The 15,481-nt window shown below is 38.1% G+C and overlaps 1 protein-coding gene across 13 annotated transcripts in view; it reads left to right on the top strand.

Moving 5' to 3' along the window:
* Nucleotides 1-15,481, top strand: part of ANKS1B (ankyrin repeat and sterile alpha motif domain containing 1B) — a 1,163,098-nt gene that overhangs the window by 1,086,778 nt on the left and 60,839 nt on the right. For 6 of the 13 annotated variants that reach the window (XM_027775654.1, XM_006141373.3, XM_027775650.1 and 3 more), the window contains 3 exons: nt 624-698; nt 6,746-6,874; nt 10,064-10,135. In XM_027775654.1, the coding sequence (XP_027631455.1) occupies nt 624-698; nt 6,746-6,874; nt 10,064-10,135 (276 nt within the window). The remainder of the gene's footprint in view (nt 1-623; nt 699-6,745; nt 6,875-10,063; nt 10,136-15,481) is intronic. The other 7 variants (XM_027775658.1, XM_027775657.1, XM_027775659.1 and 4 more) reach the window with 2 other exon arrangements.

The following is a 15,481-nucleotide window of genomic DNA, read 5'->3' as shown; positions in this document are numbered from 1 at the left end:
TCCTGCTCCAGCCTCCTCCTCTCCACCACCGTGACACCCCTCAGTTAACCACAGAGGTGTTTTTGCCCATGAAAACTCTGGAGGCAAAATTATCTTCTAGGTTTGTCAAATAGAGCAGTGATCAAATGAGGAAGGTCATATTGCATTGCTTGCCCTTGGTCACTAAAGACAGGAAAATAAAATGGTTTGACCCAGTTAAAGGTTTTTTTTTTTCCCCATCTTTTAAAAACTTAATAAAAATGTTTATTCTCTGAAAGCAACAACATGAAGAGGGAGGGTATTTCCATTCTTTTTGGCAAGTATAAGACATGGTTTCCTTCTTCCAAGAATTTATTGATGATTTCCCTTGATATAATACCAATGTGTAGAATATAAATGGTCTTTTCCCCTAGCCTACCCAAAATATTCTTAAGCAAAAAGAATGCTTTGGAATTCGATTATTAAATGTTGGGCGCCTACTGTGTTTCTTGGTTTTCTGATTTGTTCTTTGTGTTTATTTTTTTCCTTAAAGAAATGTGATTCTTTGCACTTTATTATTTTTCTCCTTCTTTTCTTCGATGCTACCTTGGTAGCTGCCTTGTTTTAAATATTGACAAGATGAGATAGTTTTCTGTTTATACCAGCAGTCGTCTGTCTGTGAAATATGGACCAATCAGAACGCTGGATTTCCTTTCTCAGCGATCCATCAGGTTCATAATGTAAGGTTACAAATGGTTATTTTCTGTTCCTGAACTTGCGCTGTGTAATGTGTTGCACAATGTCGTCAGCGGCTAGAGGTACTACGTCCTGGCAGTGCAGAAAATTTGTAACGTCTAGTGCCTCCTGAGATTGTCTATAATACTTCATTCACTGTGCCTCGTGAGTAGTTGATGTGCGAACATTGTCCTGAAATGAGAAACATACTTGGTTTTAAAGTCTATGGTTAAAATCTGTCCCATGTGAGTTTTGGCTGTCATTCCAGGTGTCTGTGTTAACTTGCTTTTACAGGAAAAAGGAAAAGGGTAAATTGATATATATATTCACGTATATATCACTGCTATTCTTCCCCATTTTGTACTTCCCCCACATCCATATATTATTCAGCCTTTGTGTCTAATGATTCTGAAAGATTCGTGTGCTTAACTTGCGAGAAGCATATTAGTATGATTTGCATGATATTCCATATACATTTTATGCAGATGTAGAAGGAGGCTAGCCAGGAGAGGCTCTGTTACAGGTACAAAGTGGTTCTCAGCCTTTTTCCATTTAACAATAACCTTTGGACTATGCCTGAACTTGTGAGCCGTTTTCCTCTGTGCTGCTTAATATGCAGATATTCAGATTTCACCTTTGGATACGTGAGAAAATTTCTTCTTTGTCTGGGAAGTAAACAACTGTGATGTTTGGATTTTGTTGTTGTTGTTGTTGTTAAATTTTATCTATTGCACAACCTGCTAGCTGAGAGATTGAGATTATCTGGTTGAGAATCACTGATCAGAATCCGTTGGATGGCATGCGAAGGGCCTTTTGAGATGCTGCATCAGGCACTTCTGTCCTCCTGTGCATGGAATATCTGGCTCTTAAGGACCACAGTGTCCATGCATCGCCTGGTACTGGTGCTCCCATGACCCAGCATTCCTCTAGACTCTACAAATGCTGTAGATGCTTATGTGTTCAGAAGTGGCCATCTCTGCTCTTCATCATCAAAAGGAACAAATTCTGAAAACCAATCTCATTGCACCAAATCAGCGTTCTTTACTTTTGAAGGCCTTTTAAAAGTCCTGGAGCAATCTGCTTTTGTATGAGTGTGAATGTTTATAGGAGCACTTTTCCTATCCAAATATATATATGCAGTTCATAAACATAAGTAGAGTTATAGGCGTCATTCTTTAGAGCCTTAGGGATTGCATAAAGTAATGCATATATCTTATGTATATTTGGGCAGCCCATTTCTAAAATGTGTCAGAATCACTGGAAGTGAAACCTTAAAATAACAATTGTCATTTAAAATCATTTTCACTTTTCATTAAGTGTTCTGAAGAAATAGTGAATAATATTTGTTAATATTCGGATCTAAATTTATAAGCTGGTAGGTGGGAGCAGATCCTCATAGAAAAGATTTAAAAGCTTCTATTTAAAAAAATCAATTAAATCTTAATTTTAAAAAAATTTTTAAAGAATAATACAAGGCTCTGAAAATACCATACCTTTCTGCTAATGTTATACAGCTAAGTCATAATCATGGCTTTTAATTATTTATTGACATCCTTAGGAAACTTTTTTCCCAAGAAGAAAGTAAGAATACAGAGAATGTTTTCCCCTTTGTATTCTCAGAGCATACAGCATATGTATTATTCAGGTTCTCTTTTGGACTGTAAGATCAGGTCTGTTTTAGAATTTGCCTTCAGTGACTGATGAATGTGAAGTAAACACCTGCAGCTGTTTACCACCTTTTGAAACAAAACGAAGTTTAAAAGCTACAATTTAGAGTCCACTATCCAGTGAAGATCTAGTATATCCATAGACGTTTATGAGTTTTTCCATGTGTTATAACTAAATTTGGTTAGTGGTTTCTTTTTTATTTCTCAGATGGTGGTCTAAGAGAATGTTTAATTAGATTCGATTAGAGGTGGTCCAATTATAGTCCTTCAAACTCAGCCGGAGTATGAATTTGTAGTTGGCGGTTGGCAAATACCTGTTAGACAGAATCAATTCTACATTTAAAAATCTAATCTCAAATTATGTTTTCCCTTTATGTTAGCAGGTTAATTTTTATTTGAGTTTGAAGAGATAGTTAATGAGGTACATTTCTCTGTGTTTAATTAATGTTCTTTAGTTGTGTTTATAAAAGACTGAAAAGACCTTCAAACGTACTTTTTTTTTTTATAAAAAAAAATGCCAAATAAATGAGGTTTTAAGCCAAGACCTAATTCTTGGAATATTAAGATGATTCAAATACAAGAACCTAAAAAACAGATTTTCTGTAAGTATTTAAAGCACTAAAAAAGTAGCCTGGACATTTATTAAGAGTGCCCTAATCATTTTAATTTATCTTATTTAATTACTTAAGGAAGCCCTCTAAAGACCACTGTGTCAGCAATAATTTAAAATATGAAAGAATTCTACCCCAAACTTTTCCCATTTCCTTTTGTTATTCTAATGAAATATTATTGCATTATTATTACTTGTATTTAAATCTACTTTTATTAAAGATAGGTTTTAATTATAAGCCATTATTTGAGGTAAAAGCTTTCTTAGGTTTCTTTTATTTTTATTTAATATTTAATAAGCCTTTTTAAGTGGAAAATTACTAAGTTTAATTAAAAGTGTTTGCCTGAGGAAATACAGGTATTATGTGGACATAAATGTACTATTCTGAAACTGAGCTTGGGAGCTCAAACGTATTTTATATGTGAATAAAATCTTTATTTTTGGTCTCCTTTGTCACTCCAAGTAGTAACTACTCCACTCAGCCCCTCCATAGCTCTTTCCTGCTATACCATAGCCTCAGGAGGGCTGGCACCTGAGGTACCCTTGTTCTCTGAATTCTTTTGGTTTTAGGGCAGTCAGCCAGGTGAAGCTGAATCCCAGCCCAGGGCCAAGGTCAGACCTGTCCATTACACTACTGTAATGCATCCAGTTGTTGGATGCCATCTATCGCCATTAGGCTCATTCCACCAGAAAAATCAATATCTGCAAATTGAGTCTTCTAAATATTCTTAGATCTGAGGTTTAAAAAAAAAAAAGAGAAAGAGAGAGAAGAAATAGATGAATTTTTAGGTTGAAAAGAAATGTATTCTTATTACATATTCAATGTTAAGAACAACTTTTCTCTCTGTTTGAAAATGAATTTCTGGAAATAGCACTAAGAATGACCAAACTCTGTGTCTTTTTCCACAAAGTAAAATTCAGTCCCCATAGGGGTTTTTAAATATTTGCAATGGAGCAACATTTCAAGGCCACAAAGAAAATAAGTCGAGTCCCAGGAGAGCAGATGATGGCACTATCTGAACAGAGTTAAACGGTCGCACCACTCATGTCTTCCAGTGGTTAAAATAAGATCTCGGTGATGTCCAGCCTGAGGCTGTGAGTGCTGGGGCCTGTTATTCCCCAAATGGCTGCTACCACTTATGCGGATGGTGTAAATATTTGGGTCAGCATTCGGCTGTCCTTCTGCTTTAAATGTATGAAACTCACAGTACGGTTTAATCATAAAAGTGCGTGAGTTAACTGAACAATGAGAGAATGAGGTTGCGTATGATTTGCATGCTTAATGTATTAACATGTAAAATGTCCCTATAACCCCAGCTCCGCTCCACCTGTTCCCATCCCCAGCCCTGTTCCCAACTTTTACCCTGCAACCAATGTACCGCCAGCTTCTGCCTTATCTGTTCAGGCTTTTTTGAAACCGCCTGTTAAGCTTGGCCAAGGTGTCCCTCAGCTAAACTGTAATGGGGCTGACATGAAGATCTGACGCTTGACTTGAGTTACCGCATCAGCAGACACAGGATTCAAGGATCTTTCGCGTCAAACAGATCCTCCTTTGTATCATTCCACGGAGTTGCGTGCAAACTTCTGTTGTTCTGTTGGCAGTGTTACCTGTGACTTAAATGTACAATACCTGTTTGCTATGTTGTTGTTGCTTTATCAAGGGCAGGGGGAGAGGGGAGAAGTTTAATAGGGAAGATTAGAGGGTGCTTTGCTAGATTTGGGGAGAGCTTTTCTTGAAGGACCCAGAGCTGCATGTTTCCAGAGTTTGACACTGTTATTACAACCAGATTCAAATATTGAAATCCACATATCCTCCATTTCAAATTTTATACTAGTTTTTTTGAGAGCAAATCACAGCCAGTTGAAAGAAAGACTAGAAAGATGATGAAGATCCAGACACACAGGAGAGAAAGAAAACAACAACAAAAAAAAAATCAAAACAGGAAGCCAGAGAAAAACTTAACTCTCAAATTAACTGCAATCATGTATTGCTTTACAAAATAAATGTAAAGAGGAAAAACTCAGGAATTAGTTTAAGGTAAACTCATAAAATAGACAAACATGCTAAAGTTAAAATTACATGTAAGGTCCTAACAATATTGATAGACAGGGGGTTGGAGAATCAAGCAGTATGCAAGTAATTCAGCACCTAGAACAAAATGAGTATGAGAGTAAGTAGCTCAGAACAGGGCATGAGAGAGGAGCCAGCGTTACACGCTCCAGTGAGAAGTCAAGGAAATAACATGGTGATAACTTTGCTTTTCCTGTGATTGGCAGTTACTCCTCTCAAAGAGAAATGCTTCAAGTTCTCTACCTTTAATGAGAAGACCTGGGAATTCTTGAAGGACTCTAGAATTTTTCTCCTGGGTTTTCAAAACCAGTTAAAAATTTCCAGAAGGCAAGGCTTTTGCCTAGCACTTTCCATCATTGGCAGCCACCCCATATTCTACCTACTGTTAGTGCAAACTGCACTGAGAAAACTGGAGCGCTAGTCCTCGTTCCCAAAACATGGACCCTTGTTAAGCCATTCCTAAAGGACACTGGTTCTTAACCTTTGGGTCTTTGTACCTCCTTCCAAAAAATGTAATGAAAGCTACTCACATTCAAAATGTTGCATTCTTGGAGACTCTGAAAGTCCTCCTTAAGAAATCCTATGTAGTATCCACCCACTTGCTGGTACTTCTATGGACCTTGGTCTCTAACTAATCATGGCTTTATATGGTTTTGAAGCTCATGAGCCTTTTAGGTCCTTCCAACTCCTGAGAAAGTAATTTCTCATAATTCTGTAAGACCAGCTGAATCCAGGTTAAAAGAGAGTGGCTTTGGAAGCCTGCCTATTGTCAAGTTTCAGTTACGTCTACTTGAAGAAAAAAAGAACTACATTTCGAAAAATCAGAGTCTTGCCTGGGAAAACGAGTAAGACATATCCTATATGTAAATGAGTCTAGAGCCCAGTAAAGACCTGCCAATGTGAGCTTTTGACTTTACAGAGGCTCACATGAAATCATTATAAAGCAGGCATCTCTGTATGATATACTATCACATGTGAACATCCTGGTGAAATGTGTGCATTGTACTCTCAAGTACCTGCATTTGCACATATGACAGAATTTGACATTGAACTGTTCGGTCTTCATTGGCTCAGCTTTTCTGAGAAGGTCACTGACTACGACATAGATGATCACATGGGGCATTATATAAAAATGATTGCATTCAGATGCAAAAAAAAAAAAAAGAGTTGTCACCCATTAGTAAATTTCTCTTTTAGAAATTTATTTTGTATCATACTTAAAGCAACAGTTCTCCAGAGACAGAAAATTATTCAGAAGACGTGGTACATGTCATATTTGGGAACTAAAATTTATAGAATTGTGTATTCTGAATGTAAAAGCAATTTCAAACTAAAAATGTCCAACAGTGAAGTTTAAAAGCCAAAAATTCTTTCAAAGATTCTATGTTCTTCTCTTAACCAAAAATTATAAATTCATAAATTATTTGTTCATTTCTTTTTCGTTGTTGTTAACTTATTTAGCTTAGGGTGTCATTATAAAAATAGAATAATTCAAATTCTTCACGCCTCAAAACTCAGCTCTGGAAAATATGATGTTAACACATACAAAAACATAATAACCAGTAAAAGTATTTATACACATGTAATACACCCAAATGCATTTGCACATTTACAGCACTCATACATAAGGTGAGTTCAGGGTAGCCGCAAGAAATTCATTTTGCTTACTGATAATATTGCCTCTAGAATAAATCTCCTTTTCAGACAGGAGACTGGGGAGAGCCTTCCATTACCTTGCGACCTCCCAATGAAGCCACAGCCTCAACCCCAGTACAGTACTGGCAGCACCATCCGGAAAAGCTCATCTTCCAGTCGTGTGATTACAAAGCTTTTGTAAGTGACTCTGAATTCATATTTGGCACAAGTGGGGAGAGAAATTGTTTCCAATTTGTTTACATTTACATTGAAAATATACCAGAACGGGTCATCCAGTGGCATGGTGCTTAAGGTGGCCTGAATCCCCCATGACTCAATGCACAGTTCGTGTCCCAGGCCCAATGGCTTGAAAAACACCAGGGGCACAAGTGTGTGCATGCCCCAAATCCCCAGAAAACAGAGAAGGAATTGTGATGTGGCCATCACTCTGGGGTGCTTTGTTACTTTCTCACTCTTCAGCTAGTGCATGCACCCTAGAGCAAAAAAATTCTGAAAACAAAGAAAACATACCAAAATGGCCATCACTGAAATTCCTAAAGTGTTTTTCCCTTCTCTTTTTTCAAAAGTAGCCTTCTATCCAAAGTCCAGATAACTAAAACTTTATAACCCTTTCTCTCTCTCTCTCTCTCTCTCTCTATGTCTCTTTCTTTCTCCCTCCTCCTCTTTCACTATATATATGGTATTTTGTTTTGTTTTGTTTTGTTTTTCGAAAGAGAGATTGTTGCTATAGGGTGCATTTGCTTGCCAGAGAAAAAGGGAGACAGAAAATGAGAAATCACCCCCAGGGGGTATGGCCATGCCACAGTCCCTTCCCTCCAGTATCCTCTCAGGATTTTGTGCGTGCACACACACACACGTGCCCAGCATGTTTTAAGCCACCGAGCCATGGTCAACTATGTGGGAGTCCAGCGACATAAACATTATGCCATCTGCTGGTCCTAACCCTTTCAATGTTTTAAGCTTAAGATCTGTTTGCCTTCTTCTTATATAGTTGTATGTTTTAAAAGTCAGCAGATGGCATGGAGGTTAAGGCACTGCAAGATTCAAGTCCCAAACCCGGAGGTTTGAGAATCATACCAGGCATGTGTGCATGCATCCCTAAGATCCCAAGAGGAGACTGGAGGAGAAGGGATTGCAGCCTGGCCATGCCCCCACACAGGGAGTGATTTCTCACTTTCTCTCTCTCTCTGTCTCTGGCGAGGGCAAGTACCCTATAGCAAAAACAAACGAAAAAAAGGCTATAAAGCACAATCTTACAATGGAAATAAGTACAAATATATCACATATATGCACCTGCATTCACCCCCCAATGTTCTTAAAACATTGGGTCTGCCACATTAGATCAATGCCAGATTATTTTTATTGTCCTCAATAGGTTTATATTAGTAGTCTTACATAAGAAATGTTTTTTCTTGTTGTTTTGCTCAGTTTTCTTTCAGAGGAGAGGAATAGTTATGCTTAGCTGAAGCATTGTGAGTAACATGAACACACAAATGTTAAAAATGTTTAAAAGATACTGTGGGCTTTGGACTGGTGATAGTTGTCATGACTACAGCAGAAACAAGTCTTAACTCTCTGCAGTGCATTGAAACTGGCTCTCTTTTTCAAAAATTCTCAATGAGGGCAAACTTTCCTGATATCTCAATAGATAAGGGTTTCACTGAGATCCTTTTCCTTAATTTGATTCGGGATGCAGGAGATCTGGTTATCTCACAGCAGTTTAGGCTTTTTTTTCCCCCTTTCTTTGTGTGCTATCTGCACCTGTTTTACTGCTTGCTTATCTTTGCAGCTTTGGGTTCATTTCAATAGTTTTGTTCAAAAGCCTCAAGGTTAAAATGGCTCTTTTCTTTAAAACTCAAACCCCAACTCCTTGGGCTTTTGTGCTCATGCCTTTCTTCAAGGCGTCGACCAAGCCTTACTACTGTGGTGCCTTTGCACATCCTCTTCATGGCAGGGGCTTTCCCTGATGGACGAGATGGATGCCCATCCTGTCTCTGCAGCCTCAGGGCATCTCTAGTCATGTTAGAAAGTGTCCTTCAAATCCCTTATGAAATAATGGTTTTCATCTTTTTTTTTTTCTTTCTTCCTTCCTTTCTTTTGTTCTAGATTACCAGCGGCATGTGCATTTGCCAGACACCCAGAGAGGGAGACAGAGAGAGAGGAAGAAAGAGGAGAAAAAGAGAAAGCACCCTCCATGGCTCATGGTCATGCTGCAGTCCTTTCTCTTCCATTTCTGCATCCCATTGGAATACATCCAGTATGTTTTTGAAGCCACTGGTCAGGATTTGAAAGAGTCATCCATGTGGGATCTGACTCCCTTAACCACTAGATTACAGGGCCAACCTTAAAATAATTATTTTAATTTCACTTTTAAAAGCTGTGTTGAGCTTTTCTTAGAAAGAAAGAAAGAAAGAAAGAAAGAAAGAAAGAAAGAAAGAAAGAAAGAAAGAAAGAAAGAAAGAAAGAAAGAAAGAAAGAAAAACCTTTAAGGGCATCAAGGTGGGGGGAAGTGACAAAAGAAAGGAACCCTATTAAAGTTTCCAAAGGTTGAAGAAGCTGTCATTGATAGATGCAAAACAGACATTGCGCTTAAAACTGCTTGCCCCCAGCCAGAAGCTGGAGTGTGAATGGTGCTTTGAACCAAGGTGGTGTTAGAGCCCATCACCTGACAAGAAAGTGGATGGTAATTCATTTCAGGAGGAGGAAACTTTCTCATCTTCTTCCTCCTTCCAGCCAGCCCTCCAGCTGTCACTTTGCACCAGGGACTCAGCTTTGTCTACTGTGAAACCACTGAGAATGGCCTTCTCCCTCCTTAAATGTTTCCATCCCGTTCTCAGGTGGAGCAACCATAGGTCAAACAGCTGTGAATGAAAAAGGTCCAAAACTGCATTTCTTCCTAAGAACAGCCTAACACTAATTACCTAAGCAGCCAAATAAGCCCAAATGGGGGACATGTTGCTTAGTTTCTCAGCTGTCTCATACAACCCTGTAATTACATACATAGTAGTGTGATTTATTTTTGCAGACATTGCTGCCTCAAAAAAAAAAATGAGGAAAAACATTTTTAGCTGCCCCATTTTTGCAATTAAATATGATTTGAAAGATGGCATCTTTAGAAAATGCTGCAGTTTCATTATAAAGAGCAATTTACGGCCCCCCAGAACTTATAGTTAATTCTGCGGCATTTTCTCTATGAATGGTATTAATTTGTTAGGATTAGTTACTGTTACTGTTTCCAACGTATGCAGCAACTTATAGTCAGGAAGCCTAGCCAGTAATACTTCCACAATTCATTTTTAAAAACCATTACCCATATTTATGCCATCCTTTTCATAAGCGACACTGAGATTTCTTTTTTTATTTTAGTATTTAGGTTCTATGCTGATAAAGGAACTCAGGGGGACAGAATCAACCCAAGATGCCTGTGCAAAAATGCGGGTAAGTAGCCAAACCTTTTTATTTCTGGTAGCTACAATACTAAATACTGGGTATGGATACAAATTGCCACTTTTCAAATTACTATTTTCTTCATCTTTTGGTCTGCTGAATCACAGTGGTGTTACATAAAAAGGTGTTTGGGCTTTGTTCATGTTTATACTTGAATTTATCTCACTGTAGCTTAACTAATGTCTATTTGATGTATTCGTACCATATTGCATTTGCTCTTATGTTTAAAGACTTGAAATTGATTGTGTATACATTGATCATTCTCGAGGTTAGGAGAAAAAAAAGATCTTTCATTTATAAGGAGGTGATTGAAGCACCCACTTGACAATCTGAGGATATTTACTGAAAAGACTGCCAACTAACTAAAAATTATGAAAAGCAGAAGTATTAAGAGTATATTATATAAAGTTAGTATTTTTATGAGTTTATTCATTGTTCCCTTTTTAAAATATAAGAACATTCCATGGTGAGTGGAATTAATCATTTAAGAGCAATACAAGTTCATCAAAATGGCCATTCCAAATGTCTGGGATTCCTAAGTGTTGGGAGTCCTAAGCAGATCTCACTCGTACTGCAGATCTACTCGAGCCTTTCCATTCGTGTGTCCCTCAACCTTCTTTCTCCCTAGCAGTTGTGTAGAGGACATGGTGACATCTGACTGACGTTTCACATCGAGAATATTAGACTTACTCCACATGGCAACTAACCACGGAGAACTTAAAATCGTTAGCAAGTGAACTCTGCCTTTTCTCTGGGGCCAGTTATGCCCTATATATTTTACTCAATATATGAACAGCCATTGGTGGGACATATGTAACAGTAGATAATTGAGCTAAAACAGGAAGGTAAATATGAAATATACATTGTTCACGGAAAGCTAAATATGTGTGGAACTGCCATGAAATTGAGACCTCAATGTGTAACCACTGATATTTCTATCAATTCAATAGCAAAAAGACTGTAATAATTGCCCTTCGATTTCATATTTCATGTAGAGTTAATACTTAAATTGCCACTACCAGTGAATTTTTATACCAGGTACTGTGTTTAGATATTAAAAAAAAAAAAAAAAAAAACCTCTGGTATGTATCAGTGAAGCTTGTCTTAGGAGTTGCTTTTTATTCTTAATAGTAATATGATAGCTGCTGATAGTCACTGAGTAATTACAGTGCATGTTAGTATGGTTATTCTATCCCCATTTTACAGATGAAGACACTGAGTCTTAGAGAATAACTTTGCCAAGGTCACACAATGAATAACTTGCCAATCTGGGACTGAGACCTAGGTCTGTCCTACTCTGGGGCCCAAGTTTTTAACCTCTCCATCCCCCTGCTTCTTCTGGGCCTCTATTTTCTAACTTAGAAAATGAAATCTATGGTCTAGATGCTCTTTAAGTTTCTTTTCAGCTTTGTAATTCTGTGAATCTCGTTTTCTAAATATACATCTGATCCAAATTGTATCACCAGTGAACAATAAGAATGGGAAAGTTTTCAATCATGAAACCTCATAATAATTTTAGAGATATTCATGAACATGTCTGAGAAATCAACTTGGCATCACTGATTTAATACTGTTAACTAAATTACCCGAGTCCAGCTACTTCAGTTTTGTAATCAGTGTAAATATTGCATCGTGCATGGAGCGTCATTTTAAAATACACCAGATCTGTGATTTGAATTTCAGTCAATTTCTTGAAATTGAGTGGATCTGAAATTACATCCTGATAGCAATAGCAAAGCTATTTTGATAGTCTCAGTAGAGAATAATTTAGTTAAATACTCGTCTGTTGCTTAAAGTGAAACTCAGAAAGAGCCTTCTATTCAGAAAACATTCTGCTGTTCTTTGGAGCTTATATTTTCTTCTTTGGTTTGTTGCCCTTTTGGTTTATTTTAAGTAGTTTACATGAAAATAGAGGCTTTATCGCTTCTTCAAATATCATAAATCCTTATTTCTCATCGTGATTAAATAAATATTAGTCCTTGGTACAGTAGCTAAAATTTCATTCTCTGTGTGCACTGGAGCCTTTAAACCCAAACACACAGGTTTCATCAGTTATCTGAGACTACTGTATTATGAATTAGAACTTTCACCAACTGAAAATGGCATGGGTCTCAATTTACAATTAATTTTCAGTTTGAACCTAAGGTGGTTGTTTTCTCTGTTTTTAGCATAGTGGATTTCAGCCAAAAGTCTCAGTATAACCCATGGGAAATACTGTAGGGCACAGATTATTATAAAAGTTGATGTATAATAATATGATTAGGCTAAAAAGTTTTAGATTAAAACTTTACCTTGGTTTACTCTTTTAATTAAAAAATAAGTTTTCAGTTCAACAGTATGCATTTTATCTGAAATTAAAACTTCTTTCTGTTTTAGCCCATTGAGTTGATAATAACAGAAATATCTGAGTCTGGATAATTTATAATGAATAGAGGTTTATTTAACTCATGATTTTGGAAGTCCAGGGTCAAGGATCCACATCTAGTGAAGGTCGTCTTGTTGGTGGGAACTCTGCAGGTCCCAAGGAGGTACAGGGTGTCTCATGGTGAGAGGGCAACGGTGACCATGTGTCCATGTCTGTGCATTTCTGTCTGCTCTTCTACAGCTATCAGTATTCAATCACGGGGATCCACCCTGGGGATCTTATCTAATCCTCATCACCTCCCAAAGCCCCACCTCTTAACACATAGCTGGATTAAGTTTCCACCTTCCCAGCATTGTTACAATGGCACGCCGCATTTTAACATTGGAATTTTAGGGGGACGTGTTCAAACCACATCCCATTCCCAGTCAGAGTAATCTGTGTGGTTCCTGATGGTGGGAAGTGTGTTCTTAAATGAACTTCGTTACCAAAGATGACTAAGACTGGCTCCTGCTCTCACTGAGTGGACAGTCCAGTGGAGGAAACTAACATGTAAGCATTTAATTACCTTGGAGTGTAGAAAGTGGCACCAAAGAGGTGTCATCCAGGTGCTATTAGCCTAGAGGATGATCATAGATGATCCTCAAAATGACATCTACTCCGTTATCTACTCTGAAAGTCAGTTTTTTACAGCTAATGACAACACTTGCAAGTGATATGCCCAGCCCTGCACACCTGAATTATATGCATTAATGTGGTAGGTATTGCTACTGTCCTGACCATAATATAGGGAAACAAAAGCCACGGGAAGTTAAGTAGATTACCCAAGGCCACACAACCAGCAAGAAATGGAGCCAGAATTTGAACCCTTGTAGTCTAACTTCACCACCTAAGCGTGGACTCTCCAGGCTGGATTGCCTCTCTAAATGTGCCAATGAGATACTTATCATCCTGAGCTTTGAAAAGAGAGATCATTTATAGTCTTTCTTTTTATTTTTATTTATTATTTTTTTTAGCTTTTTTGCCATAGGGGCATGCATTCACCAGAGCAAGGTAGAGAGAGAGAGAAATCTCCCCCCAAAGGGATGGCCACACCACAATCCCTTTTCTCTATTCTCCTTCCAAGATTTGGGGCACACACGTACACATGCTTGATGTGATTTTCAAGCCTCCATGTCCAGGACACAAATCACCATCATTCATGCAGGAGTTAGCACCTTAACTACTATACCACTATGCTCACCTGCTCATTGACATTCTTACACAATAGCTTTAGGAATCCTCAGTGTATAAGAGTGATTAGCACTGGGACCAGCAGGTGGCATAGTGGTTAAGGTTCCTGGACTCACACATGGTTGACCACAATTTGAGTCCCAAACCTGGCAGCTTGAAACTCACACTGGGTGTACGTGTGTGTTTGCCCAAAATCTCAAGAGGAAAAGGGATTGTGGTATGACCACCACCACCCCCCATACCCCCGAGAGTACGTGGTGATTTCTCACTTTCTCTCTCTCTCTGTGTCTCCAAGGAACACATGTGCCCTATAGTGGTGTGGTGGTTAAGGTACTGGACACTGCCACATGGCTGGCGGCAGTTTGAGTCCTGGGCCTGGTGGCTTGCTTTCTCACCCCCCCACCCCCCACCCCCGTGCATTTGTGTGTGTGTGTTTGTATGTGTGTGTCTGGTCAAATTATAAATAAATAAATAAATAAATATTACTTTTTTACAAAAATCTCTTTTTTAAAAAAATGATTGATTAGCACTGGTTAAATTACCCTCTTTTCAAGTTCAGATTTATTTAGTAGTGAAAACATGCCAATGTGCTAGCATAAATAAAAATTTCAAAAGAGCCTGTAACACATTCACGCCATCCCGACCAGAAACCAAACACAGTTTTCCCTTCTCAGAAACAGTTGGAATGTTTGATAGGGGCATAACTGTTGATGTTTTGGTTTATCTAAACCTGTTCATTCATCTTTAAGTTCTCCTGTAATTCTAATGTAAAGATAATTTTACACTAGTGTCTTGATGTTTTTAATATACACATTTTATTTTAATTAAAAATATTCCTTAATGAGCTACTGTGCATTACCCAGTAGTTTAATTCACATTGTTCTAAACATGGGATCGCTTCTGTCTTGGTTTGCATGGGTTTAAACCAGTCTTTTTCTGTCTTAAGGTGTTTTTAAATTAACAGACTATTTTTAGAGCAGAAGAGTTGAGAGGAAGGTACAGAGGTTTTCTGTGTACCCCCTGACTCTACATAGGACCATCTTCTCCATTATCAGCATCCCTACAAACGGGGTACAGTTGTTACAGTTGATGAACCTCCACAACTCGTTACCATCCAGAGCCCATAGTTTATGTTGAGGTGCAATCTAGGTGTTGTACATTCTAGTCACTGGGACAAGTCGATAATGACTTAACCACCATTATAATATCAGAGTGGTTTTATTCCCCTAAAAGTTCTCTAATTTTTTTTAGAGTTTTAAATTTACCAAAAAAAAAAAAAGAAGAAGAACAAACGAGAGTTCTCACATACTTCCTGTACCACTTCTACCCCGAAGTTCCTCCTGTTACTAATATGTTTGCATTAGTGTGGTACATTTGTCCACTTACGAATATTGATGCATAATTATCAACTGAAGTCCATGGCTTATATTCAAGTTCATTCTTTGTGTTGTCCACTGGGGTTTTGACAAATGCAAAGTGTCAAAATGTATCCATCAGCACAGAACCGCAGAATGGTTTCATGCCCTAATGATCTCCTAGACACCACCTATTAACATTTCTCCTCTCCTGCCACCCACCCCCAGCCCTGGCAACCACCGATTCTACTGTGTCCCTAGTTTTGCCTTTCCCCGAATGCCCCACAGTTAGGTCACACCATTTGGAGCCTTTGCAGACTGGCTTCTTTCACTTCGCAAAATGCATTTAAAGTTTCTCTATGCCTTTCCATGGCCTAATGGCTTGTT

This window comes from Tupaia chinensis, unplaced genomic scaffold, assembly GCF_000334495.1.
Source record: "Tupaia chinensis unplaced genomic scaffold, TupChi_1.0 Scaffold000054_1, whole genome shotgun sequence".
Taxonomy (NCBI): domain Eukaryota; kingdom Metazoa; phylum Chordata; class Mammalia; order Scandentia; family Tupaiidae; genus Tupaia; species Tupaia belangeri.
Note: the sequence above shows the minus strand (reverse complement) of the source record. Positions and strands in the feature narration are given on the sequence as shown.